Source organism: Colobus angolensis, unplaced genomic scaffold (assembly GCF_000951035.1).
Source record: "Colobus angolensis palliatus isolate OR3802 unplaced genomic scaffold, Cang.pa_1.0 Scaffold416, whole genome shotgun sequence".
Lineage (NCBI taxonomy): Eukaryota > Metazoa > Chordata > Mammalia > Primates > Cercopithecidae > Colobus > Colobus angolensis.
The window spans coordinates 27,883-40,987 of record NW_012117555.1 but is presented as its reverse complement, the minus strand read 5'-3'; the positions used below and the strand labels follow the sequence as shown (position 1 = coordinate 40,987).

At 47.2% G+C, this 13,105-nt stretch overlaps 1 protein-coding gene across 1 annotated transcript; it reads left to right on the top strand.

Moving 5' to 3' along the window:
• Positions 1–36: 36 nt before the first annotated feature.
• Positions 37–10,676, top strand: LOC105522031 (double homeobox protein 4-like protein 4). The gene is given in 3 exon segments (XM_011956410.1): positions 37–95; positions 9,909–10,213; positions 10,216–10,676. Coding segments are annotated over 3 exon segments (825 nt in total).
• Positions 10,677–13,105: the final 2,429 nt, after the last annotated feature.

The window sequence follows — 13,105 nt, the reverse complement described above, 5'->3', positions numbered from 1 at the left end:
CCAGAGACCCCAGATCTCTAAGCCAATGCATGGGGAATGCAGGACATCACCCAAATGTTTATGAACACACTTGTGCTGCCAGAGACCCCAGATCTGTAAGCCAATGCATGAGGAATGCGTGACGTCACCCAGATATTTACGAACATGCTTGTCCTGTCAGAGGCCCTGGATCTCTAAACCAATGCATGGGGAATGCATGACCTCACCCACATATTTACAGACACGCTTGTCCTGCCAGAGGCCCCGGATCTCTAAGCCAATGGATGGGGAATGCGTGACGTCACCCAGATATTTACTAACATGCTTGTCCTGCCTGAACCAATGCGTGGGGAATGCGGGACATCACCCAAACATTTACAAACACACTTGTGCTGCCGGAGACCCCAGGTCTCTTAAACCAATGCATGAGGAGTGTGTGACGTCACCCAGATATTTACGAACATGCCTGTCTTGCCAGAACCAATGCATGGGAAATGCATGAAGTCACCCAAATATTTAGGAACACAGCTGTGCTGCCAGAGGCCTCCTTTCTTGCCTCCTGCTAAACAAATGGGGGCAGTAGCTTTGCATCTGCTTCCACATTTCATTACTCACAACTGTGGCCTTACTAACCTTTCATGCCGCAAGCGCTTATTACAGTGTCTCAACAGCCTTCTCTCAGCCTCTTAAAATATTAGTCATCATTAAAATAAATATCTGATGTTAAAGCATCAGGGGTCAATTGTATTGTGACACCTAAAGTTTCATGCAGCACCCCACCAGGTCCTCAGTGTAATGGCTTTCATGCCCCCACCAGACTGCAAAACTTTTTGAAATAGTCAAGCATATCCCTCAAGGGACCAGGGGTTTCCCCACCCTCTGATTTCTACCAGGCCTGCCTCCCTCACCCTCTGCTCCAGAGTGCAATCCCCGGGTAGACCTGCGTAGATGCAGTGTCTTCCTCTGCTGGGCTGAGTATGTGTGATGAATAAATTACTGTGAATTTCGTCTGCTCAGTGTTGTGTCTGCAGCCATTCCCAGAATCCTAGGGCAACACTAGCTTCTTCACCAATGGGATAAACAGGAAGGAACCCAACTAGGAATTGCCTTTTTAAAAAATTCCCTTCCCACCCTCTTAGTTATGTAATGCAGGCATTTTTATAGCTCTTTTGCTCATTCCATTATCTGAGGTCAGCCACTGATATTTAACCCATCCTTAGGCTCGGAGGAGGGCAGAGGAATGTTGGTCATGTTGATTTCCCTAGCGGCAACGTGGTTTCCTCCTGTGCCACTCAAGTTCTCTCCTTCTTTAACTGGATGCTCGGTCTTTTGCGTTTCACTCATCTTTGCAGATTGTTAGGAAGATGAGAATCAGCTTTCATTTCTGATGTTGCCATAGAGAAGACTCTATGGTAATGTTTATTTACACAATCAACTTTCTCTTCTTTTCTCCCAGAAATTGCAAACTCTTACGTGAGAGACAGCTTTCTGGAGTCTGCAAACAAAGATTATCCTCCCTCTTTTGATGGCAAATTTCTTATATCCCCACCAACAATAAAATACATATGATTTTGGTATGTCATACTGATTGCCAACTACAAGTAAGAACATTCCTTGATTTTAAATCTAGATTAGTTATGAAAATTTGGGTAGTCACAAAAAATTATGTACAAATTTATAGACCTCTTAGGATTAAATGAGTTACTATTAAGTAATAATTATTGTGCACTTAGCATATGACAGAAGCTTTCTGCATACTATTTCATTTTATACTTAAAACGATATTCTATGCAAAATGCTAGAATTTCCCCGTGCCTCCAATTTGGACGTGATAAAACTGGGCCTCGTAAAGTTTTCACCCCAGAATTCTCTGCTTAGTAAGAAGTAGAAGCAAGGCTAAACCTAAGTCATCTGATTTCAGAGCCCATATAGTTAAATGCTCTAAATGCAGCTTCCCGTGATGATGGTGACTGTGAGAGCCTGTCACATATGATGTAGGACCCCAGTACTTCCCTGTAACATGCACAAGATTAACCGGGGGATCTTATTAAAATGCAAACTCATAGACCACACTTTGACTAGCTAAAATAAGAGCATTTAAATGGGCGTCCAGGTGACAGTGCTAAGATGATACTGTTCATGTGGGCACTGGCTCACCATATTAACGAAGCTTAGGACCTCCAGTCCCTGCTGGAAAAAAAATACAGATGCATAGGATGTGACTGTGCATATGGAATATCTGTTGTGTTCTGGACATTGTACTAGGCACTGCAGATAAAAGGTCGGATAATCCCTTGTCTCTGTGTGAAAGGGGCTCCTACACAGTGGCTTCTGACTGCAGTGTAGATTTTCTCTTCTGACCTGGGAGAGTGAGCTCTACCTCAGTATTGGTAACTGAACACTGCCCAGTGGGTGGATGGGGGAGACCACAGCTAGCTGTGCTCCCACATAGCTATGACCATAGCATATCTCATGATGCCATTTCCCCCCTTGTCGAAAGGCTCCCTCCAGTATCGTATGCACTCCCCACGATTATAAATTCTTCCTTCCAAGTGCCCCTACGTTTTGCAAAGATAAAAACATAAGCCACATTCTTGACATTAATTGTACATTAATAATGAAATTGTCTTTTCACATATTTAAATTTCTCCATTTATGGAATACATTGATTAAAATAGTAATTTTAATCATGCATATCTATTACAAACTTCATGATATACTTTGCTATTTTTAAATTTCTTATGCTCTTATAAAATGTGTGTTCTGGACCCGCGTTGGCTTCCTTTTCTTCCCTCTGGCTAAACTAAACTAATAGATTAGTTTAGGCTGTGAGCAGAGATGGACGAGGTGGCTACTGTAATGGGTAAAGGCTATGAGCAGAGGTGGACGAGGTGGCTACTGTAATGGGTCGAGGCTGTGAGCAGAGATGGACGAAGTGGCTACTGTAATGGATAAAGGCTGTGAGCAGAGATGGACGAGGTGGCTGCTGTAATGGATAAAGGCTATGAGCAGAGGTGGACGAGGTGGCTACTGTGATGGATCAAGGCTGTGAGCAGAGATGGACGAGGTGTCTATTGTAATGGATCAAGGATATGAGCATTGTGGGAAGTAGGATGGTAAATCTGTAAATATCAGCGTGAATCCAAATTTATAGATTCAAAATGATTATAAAACAGTTCAAAATGAACTAAAAACAAGGCTCTGCACTTTGGGAGGTTGAGATGGGTGGATCGCTTGAACTCAAGAGTTCAAGACCAGCCTGGGCAACATGGAAAAAAACCATATCTACAAAACAAATTTTAAAAATTATCCAGTCGTGATGGCATGTGCCTGTGGTCCCAGCTCCTCAGGAAGCTGAGGTGGGAGAATCGCTTGAGCCTACAAGTTTGAAGCTGCCATGAGCTGAGATTACACCACACTGCATTCCAGCCTAGGGAAAGACTGAAGCCCTGTCTCAAAAACAAAAACAAAGAAAGATGGTTAAAAAAATCCTTCAAGTTATTCCTATCTGGTTTACATACAAAAGTAAGAGAGCTATTTACTTGCCCCCAAGTAGTTCTGTAATGCTGAGAGCAAAGTCAATTGTTCTAGCAGGTTCTGAAAAAAAATATCATATCACGGGGTTGAATGGCAATATCAAATCATAAATGTAATGATCAAACCTGAAAGTGAATCCAGTTTAAGAGACCTCCAGAAGCCACTGTGTAGGAAACTCCTTTGAGATAGAGACAAGGGATTATGTGATTTCTTATCTCTAGTGTCTAGTATAATGTCCAGAACACAACAGATATTCCATATGCACAGTCACATCCTATGAATGTGAGTTTCTTTTCCAGCAAGGACTGGAGGTCCTAAGCTTTGTATGGTGAGCTAGTGCCCAGATAAGCAGTAGAATCTTAGCACAGTCTCCTACACACTCATTTCGATGCTCTGACCCCTTATCCCAGCTAGTCAGAGTGTGGTCTATGGTGTTGCATTTTAAGGAGATCCCCGGGTGAATCTTGTGACTGTCAAAGGAGAAGCACGGCCCTCAAAACATAGAGCAGGTGAAGTAAATTATTAATTTATAGAGGCAGGCTGGCTATTTATCTTGTTAATGGGAATATTCAAATTGACATACACATTCACCCCCATAAGGATTTTGGATTAAAAACCAAAGGTTTAGATATTAGATGTGTCTTACAATTGCCACACCACTCTTTGCTACAGAATCGAGGAGCACCCTTCCCAGAGATTTAGAGGGAAATTTCTATCTCATGAGCCTTCTGTTAGTATTTTCAAAATTGGATACTCAATAAATAGTGGCCAGATTGAATCTCCTACAGGCATCTCACTCAAACTACAGCCATACTTTCCAGTAGGCCCCATACAAATCATTGTTGTGGAGAACATTTATCCACCTCTTCAGGCACTTAGGTAAGTACAATAATGCAAGTCTCTGTGTGTGTGTGCGCATGTGTGCGCGCGTGTGCATGCATTGTGTACCCTGGCCTCTTGCCCAGTTTCTGCTGCACTTGATGGTGGTTCCAGTTTCATGAAAATAACGTCCAGCCATGTTAGAAATCTTGACTTTTGTGTGCCCATCAGGTAAAGAAGATAGATGTTATTGTAGAGAAAATTTTCTTTATGGGTAAATACATACTGTTTGACTATTGATATCATGCTTTTCATAGATATTATACCCAGATATTATATTCCAAGGGTTATATTTCAAAATCTTAAAAAATAGAGAATACATTTTATATTTCTAGCTGGAAATAATAACAGTAATTAGCCTACCTTTGGGGAAATGTGATAAAAATACTAATCACCATCACAACTCATTAAAAGCATAAAATTTGCAATGCTTTAAACTACATGTTCTTCGTATGAATCTGTGTAGATATATACACACATTTGATAAATGCTATTTAAAGTCTAAGTGCATTGGTAAACCATTCAGACATCTGTAGGCTGAAGGGATTACTTTTATCTGCCTTTATAGTGAGAATTAGATTTCTATATAAAGCAGGCAATACAGATTTTGCATGAAGTAAATGTGTTCAATCCTTATTAATAATGATGGCAGCTGTGCTGCAGAAGAGAAAGCCTGCCAGAGTAACGCATTCAGTTTTACGTCGTAATCAGAAGTGTGTCCATCTCTGTTGAAGGCAGAATTAAAAACTACTTCAACGTTTTTAAAATAATAGATGAAAAGCATCTCAAAGTCACTTTTAAAATTTGAATTGATAATTCCACATAACAGGAAAGGGACCAAGAACATCTTAAAGAAATATTTCACGATGGAAGTGATGTTTTAAGTGCAATTTCATCAAGGAGAACTTTTTCCAGAAAGTCTTTTGACCTCAGTAAGAATCTCATTAGTTTACTCTGGTCAATAGTTTCTAGTAAAATGAGAAAGACTTGTTTTTTTAAAACGATAAACAATTTACAGCGTTTAATCTCCTGTTGTGATTTCCATCGTGCTACTTGTGCCCTTGGGGTTACACATGTGTATTTATCTGCATTTTCTTGGCTCGTTCAAAAGCCAATAAAATATTTTACTATTCAGGCTCTGTAAAAACTGAATTAATTTCCAAAAAGTGAGGATTGTATGTATGCCGTGGGGTATGTGGGGGTGTAGGTGTGCGACGTGTGTGCAGGGTGTGTGTGTGACATGTGTGTGATATGTGTTTGGTGTGCTGGATGTACTGTGTATTATGTGTGTGGTGTGTGTGTGCATTGTTTGTGGTGTGGGTGTGTAGTTTGTGTATTGTGTGTGGTGTCTGTGTACTGTATGTGTATGTGTGTGATGTGTTTGTGGTGTGTGTGGTGCTGTGTGTGTGATGTGTGTGAGGTTCATGTGTGTGTCGTGTGGTGTGTCTGTAGTGTGTGTGGGGTGTGTGTGTGCAGTGTGTGGTGTCTGTGGGGTGTGTGTGTGCACATGGTGTGTGTGCAGTGGGTGTGGGGTGTGTGTGCGTGTGCACACGGTATGTGTGCAGTGCAGTGTGTGGTGTCTGGGGTGTGTGCACATGGTGTGTGTGCAGTGTGTGTGGGGTGTGTGTGCGCACATGGTGTGTGTGCAGTGGGTGTGGGGTGTGGTGTGTGTGCAGTGTGGAGGGTGTGTGCATGTGCACATGGTGTGTGCAGTGTGTGTGTGTGGTGTGTGTGCGTGTGCACATGGTGTGTGCTGTTTGGTGTCTGTGTGGGGTTTGTGTGCATGTGCACATGGTGTGTGTGTGGGGTGTGTGTGCATGTGCACATGGTGTGGTGTATGCAGTGTGTGTGTCATGAGTGACTGCTTCTCTTAGCACGTGGACATCAGTCTTCCAGACCAGCTTTCTCCATGTGTCTGGGAACATAAGAAACAAATTTCTGCAATAATTGTTACACAGTTTTTCCAGAGAGGGACCCAACCTCTGCCGTGAGTGGGTATCTGCATTGCAGGAGGGATTGTGAGGTCCCGGCTTGGCTCACACCCTCTGTGGGTTTAGGCAGGGTCCAGGGTTTGGAGCCTTTCTTGGCTCAGCTTCCTGCTGGATCCCTCCCTGTGGCCAGAGAGGGAGGGCTCTGTTTCACCACAGGGCACCAGAAGAGGACGGGTGTGCGGGAAGACCAGGTAATCGTAATGGTATTAATAATAGCAGTAATCATACTGTTTTATACATTGTATATGTCATAAGGATTTTAACGTTTATGTAACATAATTGTAAAAATGTCCCCAGTTGTTTGTCTTGTGTTTTTTACATAGTGTTCAAATGTGTAAGAACTTTACATTTTAGGCAGTTTCATTTATTACTCCAATAATACCACCAGTGGGATAATTATTCTTGATTTGTAGGTTTAAAGTGTTACCCCATTACTACACAAAATTACACAAAATTTGTGTTTTTAGTTCTCTTTCTTTTATATGTTTATTTTTGTGCCATATCAAATGTTTAATTTTGAAAAGTTATAATGACCTTAAATATCTTACAGATTTATTTTGTAATATTTGCTCTCAGTGTGTGTTTGTTCGTCAGATGAATTTGAAACCACATTTTCTTGTTCCAAAATATTCTTCATGGAATTTGTATTGAAATGTGAGCATATTTTAAAATAATTTACAGCAAATTAATGAGTTAATATTGTTGAGTCCTCTCATCCAGAAGGTGACGAGCAAATTCCTCAAACCTCCTTTAATGCCATTTAGTGAAAAATAATATGTTAAATCAATGTAAGTTAGCATAAATGAATATAACTAATAATTACATAATGTGTTTGGCTCCGCTTTTCTGTCTTCTGCCTTCTGTCACTGATGTTTTATTCCTATGTTTGTTGTTTTCTACATTTTGTTTTATTATGTCTTTGTCTTGTGATTTGGAAACTATATGACATATTGTAAATTTTAATTTTTTAATATTTTGTTTTTTAGTTTTAAGAAATAAACTTTATTTTTTAGAGAAGTGCAGGTTCACAGCTAAACGGAGCAGAGAGTACAGACTTCCCATGTGTCCCTTTCCCCACACACAGCCTCCCCACTACAGCTTCCTGCCTCACAGGAGTGCACCTGTGACAACCAGGAGCCTACCTGGACCCTTCATTATCGCTCAAAGCTTACAGTGCACATTCACGTTTACTCTTCACGTTGTACGTTCTGAATCTTGACAAAAGTATAACGGCAATGGGATATTACTCACTGCTAACAGGAGATGATTTATCAAGCCACAAAAAAATACAAGGAGGAAACTTAAATGCGTATTGCTAGGAGAAGAAGCCAATCTGAAAAGGCTACATACTGTTCGATTCCAATTATATGACATTCTGGAAATGGTGAAACTATGGGAACAGTAGAAAGATCAGTGGTTGCCATGAACCAAGGGGAAGGAAGAGATGGATACACAGAGCACCAAGAATCTTTACAGCAGTAAAACCATTCTGTGTGGTGCTATTATGGTAGATATACATTTGTAAAAATATATTTTAACTTTTAAAGTATATTTTTCTTTTAAAAACTACAGATAACCTGGGTGTGGTGGCTCATGCCTATAATCTCAGCACTTCGGGAGGCCAAGGTGGGAGGATTGCTTGAGCCCTGGAGTTTAAGACCAGCCTGGGCAACAGTGAAACCCCATCTCTACAAACAAAAATTAGCCAGGTGCAGTATTGCATGCCTGTAGTCCCAGCTACTCAGGAGGCTGTGATGGGAGGATCACTTGGCCCCAGGAGTTCGAGACTGCAGTGAGCTATGATCACGCCACTGCACTCTAGCCTTGGTGGCAGAGTGAGACCTCATCTCAAAACGTAAAACAACAAAAAACCTACAAGCACACCTCAGAAGTATTGTGGACTTGGTTCCAGACCACTGCAAGAAGACAAATGTTGCAATGAAGTTAGTCATACAAATTTTTTGGTTTTCCAGTGCATATAAAAGTTATGTTTAAACTATACTGTAGTCTAATGAGTATGTTAATAGCCTTATGTCTAAAAACTGTGTGTGCATACCTTAATTAAAAACACTTTATTGCTAAAAAAAAAAAAATACTAACAAATGTCTGAGCCTTGAACAGGTCATGATCTTTTTCTTGGTGGGGATCTTGCCTCTGTATTGATGGCTGCTGACCGCTCAGGGTAGGGGCTGCTGAAGGTTGGATGCCTGTGACAATTTCTTAAAATAAGACAATGAGGTTTGTTGCATTGATACCCTGTTCCTTTCACAAAAGATTTGCCTGCAGCATGTGATGCTGTTTGATCGCATTTCATCCATGGTAGAAAGTCCTTCAAAACTGGAGTCAGCCCGCTCAAACCCTGCAGCTGCTTTATCAACCAGGTTTATGGAACATCCTAAATCCTTCGCTGTCATTTCAGCAATGTTCATAGCATCTCCACCTGGAGCAGATTCCATCTCCAGAAAATACTTTCTTTCCTCATCCATAAGAAGCAACTTCCCATTTGTTCAAGTATCATCATGAGTTTACAGCAATTTCATCTCATCAGAAGGCTCTAATTCTAGTTGACTTGCGATTTTTACCGCATCTGCAGGGACTTCCTCCACTGACATCCTGAGCCCTCAAAGTCATCCACCAGGGCTGGAATCAGCTTCTTCCAAACTCCTGTTAATGTTGATGTTTCAACGTCCTCCCATCAATCACAAATGTCCTTAATGGCATTTAAGGATTACTATTAAGGACATTTGTGATTCACGGGAGGAGGTTGAAATATTAAAGGATTAATGGTGAATCCTTTCCAAAAGGTTTTTCAATCCAGTTTATCCAGATTCATCAAAGAAATCACTATGACAGCTATACCTTTACAAAATGCATTTATTATTTAATAATAAGACTTGAAAGTCAAAACCACTCCTTGATTCACAGGCTAAAGTATAGATATTGTATTAGCAGCCATGAAAATAACATTAATTTCCAAGTACATCAACATCTAAGCTTCTAGGTAGCTAGGTGAATTGTCAATAAGCAGCAATCTTTTTCCTTTTTTCTCTTCTTTCCTTTTTTTATTTTTATTTTTGTTAGTTTCACTCTTGTCGCCCAGGCTGGGGTGCAGTGGCGCGATCTCAGCTCACTGCAAGCTCCGCCTCCCGGGTTCATGCCATTCTCCTGCCTCAGCCTCCCGAGTAGCTGGGACTACAGGCGTCCGCCACCACGCCCGGCTATTTTTTTAAATTTTATTTTTAGTAGAGACGGGGTTTCACCGTGTTAGCCAGGATGGTCTTGATCTCCTGACCTCGTGATCCTCCTGCCCCGGTCTCCCAAAGTGCTGGGATTACAGGCGTGAGCCACCCGCCCGGCCCATCCTTTGAAGTTTTGAAGCCAAGCATTGATTTCTCTCTAGCTATGAAAATTCTACATCGTCACTAAGCTTAATCATTCCTAGTTCTTGACTTAAACTGAGAGACGTGCAATTCTTCCTTTCATTTGAGCTCTTTGAGGCCACTCTGGTTATTGACACCCCAGCGGGTGTCACCCTCCTCCCTCCTCTATCGCCTTCACCCACACCGGGGCGTGGGGAACGGGGCTTCCCGCACCCCACATGCCCTGCGCGCCGGGGGCTCTCCCACAGGGGGCTTTCCTGAGCCAGGGAGCAGGGGCCGTGGCCTCGCTACAGCCCAGCCAGTCTGCGCAGGCAGCAGGGATCTCCGCACCTGCCCCGGCCGGCGGGGACTGGGATTTTGCCTACACTGCCCTGGCTCCTCCGGAAGGGACGCTCTCCCACCCTCAGACTCCCCGGGGGTGGCCTCTGCGCCCGAGCCAATGCCGGGGGTCCAGGACCCGCAGCGCCACAGCCTGCTGGGCCCTTGCTCGGTAGGACAGCCTGGGCCCGCTCCAGCGGAGCCGCAGGGCCAGGGTGTGCTTGCGCCGCCCACGTCCCAGGGGAGTCCGTGGTGGGGCTGGGGCCAGGGGCCCCAGGTCGCCAGGACGGCGTGGGAGCCCCAAGTCGGGGCAGCTCCACCTCCGGGGCCCGCGCCCCCAGAGGCCTCCGCGCGGCAGCAGCAGATGCAAGCCATCCGGGCGCCCTCCCCGCCGCTCCAGGAGCCTGGGCGCTCGTCCGCACTCCCCCCCAGCCTGCTGCATGAGCTCCTGGAGACCCCCGAGGTTGTGCAACAGGCGCAGCCTTTCCTAGAAACGGAGGCCCCGGGGGAGCTGCAGGACGTGGGAGAGCCCGCTTTGCTGGACCCACTCCTCAGCGAGCAGGAATACCGGGCTCTGCTGGAGGAGCTTTAGGACGCGGGGTTGGGACGGGGGCGGGGCGGTGGCTTCCCTTTCGCGGTGAACACCTGGCTGGGTGTGGAGAAGCGTCTCTTCCCTTCCAGCTGACCTGGCCCGGATCCCTGAGTTCCAGGTCCGGTGAGAGACTCCACACAGAGCCGCGCTGCCATTCTTTCCTGAGCATCCCGGGGATCCCGGAGCCCGCCCAGGTACCGGGAGGTGGACTGTTTACTGCGCATGCGCGGGTTTGCAGGCGGCCGGCTGGGTTTTCCCACCAGCCCAGGCGGAGTTCTCATCCCTTCCTCCACCCCCCACCCACGTTCTTCAGTGGGGTGGGCGGAGACCTCCATCCCAGGAAACACTGGCCCAGACAGCCGCCAGGCCTGCTCTCCTTTCCCCGTCTCGCCACGTCTGCCTCCCCCCGCCACCTTCACTCGCCTGCCGGTGCATCACCTTGGAGCGCCTGACAGCTAAATGCAGACCCTAGACCTCGCGCAAACCCGGGTGCTGCCCTTTCTACGCCGGAGGGAAGGCAGGCAGAGATGGGTAGAGGAACGGAGACAGAGAGGTAGGGAGCGATGGAGGGAGGAAAGAACGGATGGACGGAGGGACCTTGGAGGGAAAGGATGGACGGATAGAGGGAGGGAGGGAGGAAGGAAGGAACTGAGGGAGGGACGGAGGGAAAGAGGGAGGGAGGGAACAGGGATAGAGGAAGGAAGACAGAGAGAAAAACGGTCTTCTGCATCCAGGACCAGCAGGACCCAGCACTCCGGGAAAATGTTGGGTGCCCAGTGCGGGCTAAGGGCTCGGCCCACAGCCCCGTTGGCCGGCGGGGCGCCCACTGGCCCCCCGGATCGCCAGCCTGGGTCACTTCATCCCGGAGCAATTCAGACGAATTCCGCCTCCCAAGGAATGGGCGATTTCCCCAGAGAGCAACGAGCCGAGACTCGCGTGGTTGTCCGTTTTTCATCCACATGGTCCACAGATGACACAGCCCCACGTTGAGCTTGCAACAGAGCGCGAGGCGGATAGTCCCATCCGCACAGGAGTCACACTCAGGCCGACTGTAGCCTGGTTTCGGGTTCCACGTCCCTTTGCCCTCTGCAAGGGGGCCTGTTGCTCACGTGTCTCTGGCCCCCGAAAGCGAGATCATATAGACTGTTTGTTTCCCGAGCTCTGTGGGGACCCAGAAACCTCCAGGGAAGCGTAGAAAAGCAGCGCCGTGTCTTCGGTCTCCTTTCCAGTTTCCAAACCGGCCACAGTGGAAACTCCCCATGTTGTAGGAAACGAATCCGTCGTCAGGCCGTGATGCCTCCATCCCCTGCCCAGGCTCCAGCCTCTCCGGACGGCCTCCCTTTCGCAGGCGCTGCAGGCCTTCCCCGGCTCTCGAGCTCCCGAGCTTCCACCACGTCGGGCCGGCTCAGGATCGGGTGTGCTCCGAGGCGTCAGGGCCCAGGGCTCAGGGTCCTGGGATCCCCCCCGGTGCTCCGCCTTGCCGCGGAAACATTGTTTTGGATCCCTCGCCGCCCCTCCTGCAAGGCTCCCTCTTGCCCCACACACCCAGAGCCACCAGGGCTGCCCAGGGGCGAACAGCTGGCCCAGCCCCGCGGTCCCTTTTTCTCACCACGCCCACACCATTGCCGCTTGTCCCGACGAGGACCTGGCCGGTGGCCAGTGGGGCGGGAAGGCCCTGCTTTGCCCCGCGCTGGCACTAGAGCCCCGGCAGCCTGATTCCGGGAGAGAGGCGCAGAGGGACGCCCAGACACGCCCACCACCACTAGCAAACCCACCCCGACACACACACAGATACACACGGGCGCACGCGCGCGGGCACACACGCACACACAGACACACAAAGACACACGCACACGGACACGTGGACACACGCACACGGACACGCAAAGACAGACACAGCTTGAAAGAGAGCTAGAGAGACCGGGATGGAGCGATAGAAACGGGGAGAGAGAAAGAGAGAGAGAGAGAGACGGAGGGGGAGAGAGAGATGGAGGGGAAGAGAGAGACAGAAGGTGACAGAAGAGAGAGAGGTGGAGGGGGAAGTAGAGAAAGGGAGAGGGTGAGGGAGTTGGAGAGCGAGAGCGACAGAGCCTTGGAGAGGGAGGCTCTGCTCAGGTAGACAGCGTCCCTTTGAGCAGGCTGGGGTAGGGTGGAGGGTGCTTGGGCCGGGCTAGAGCAGGCGGGCAGGGCCGCCCACGCGGGAAAACCAAGGAGCCCTGAGAGGTGTTGCGTTTCACAGGGTCCTTTCTTTGTTTGCTTCTTTCTGTCTCTTTGGTGCGACGGACCCCGAGATTTGTAGAGTGCGCCCGTCTGTCTGGCGGGAGACGTGGCGCCGAGCGTCTCCACGGTCCGAGGCCTGGGTCTCCCTCGTGTCCTCGGGACTGCAGTTTTCACGAAGTCGGTGGCGATGGGAATCCAGGTGCACAAGG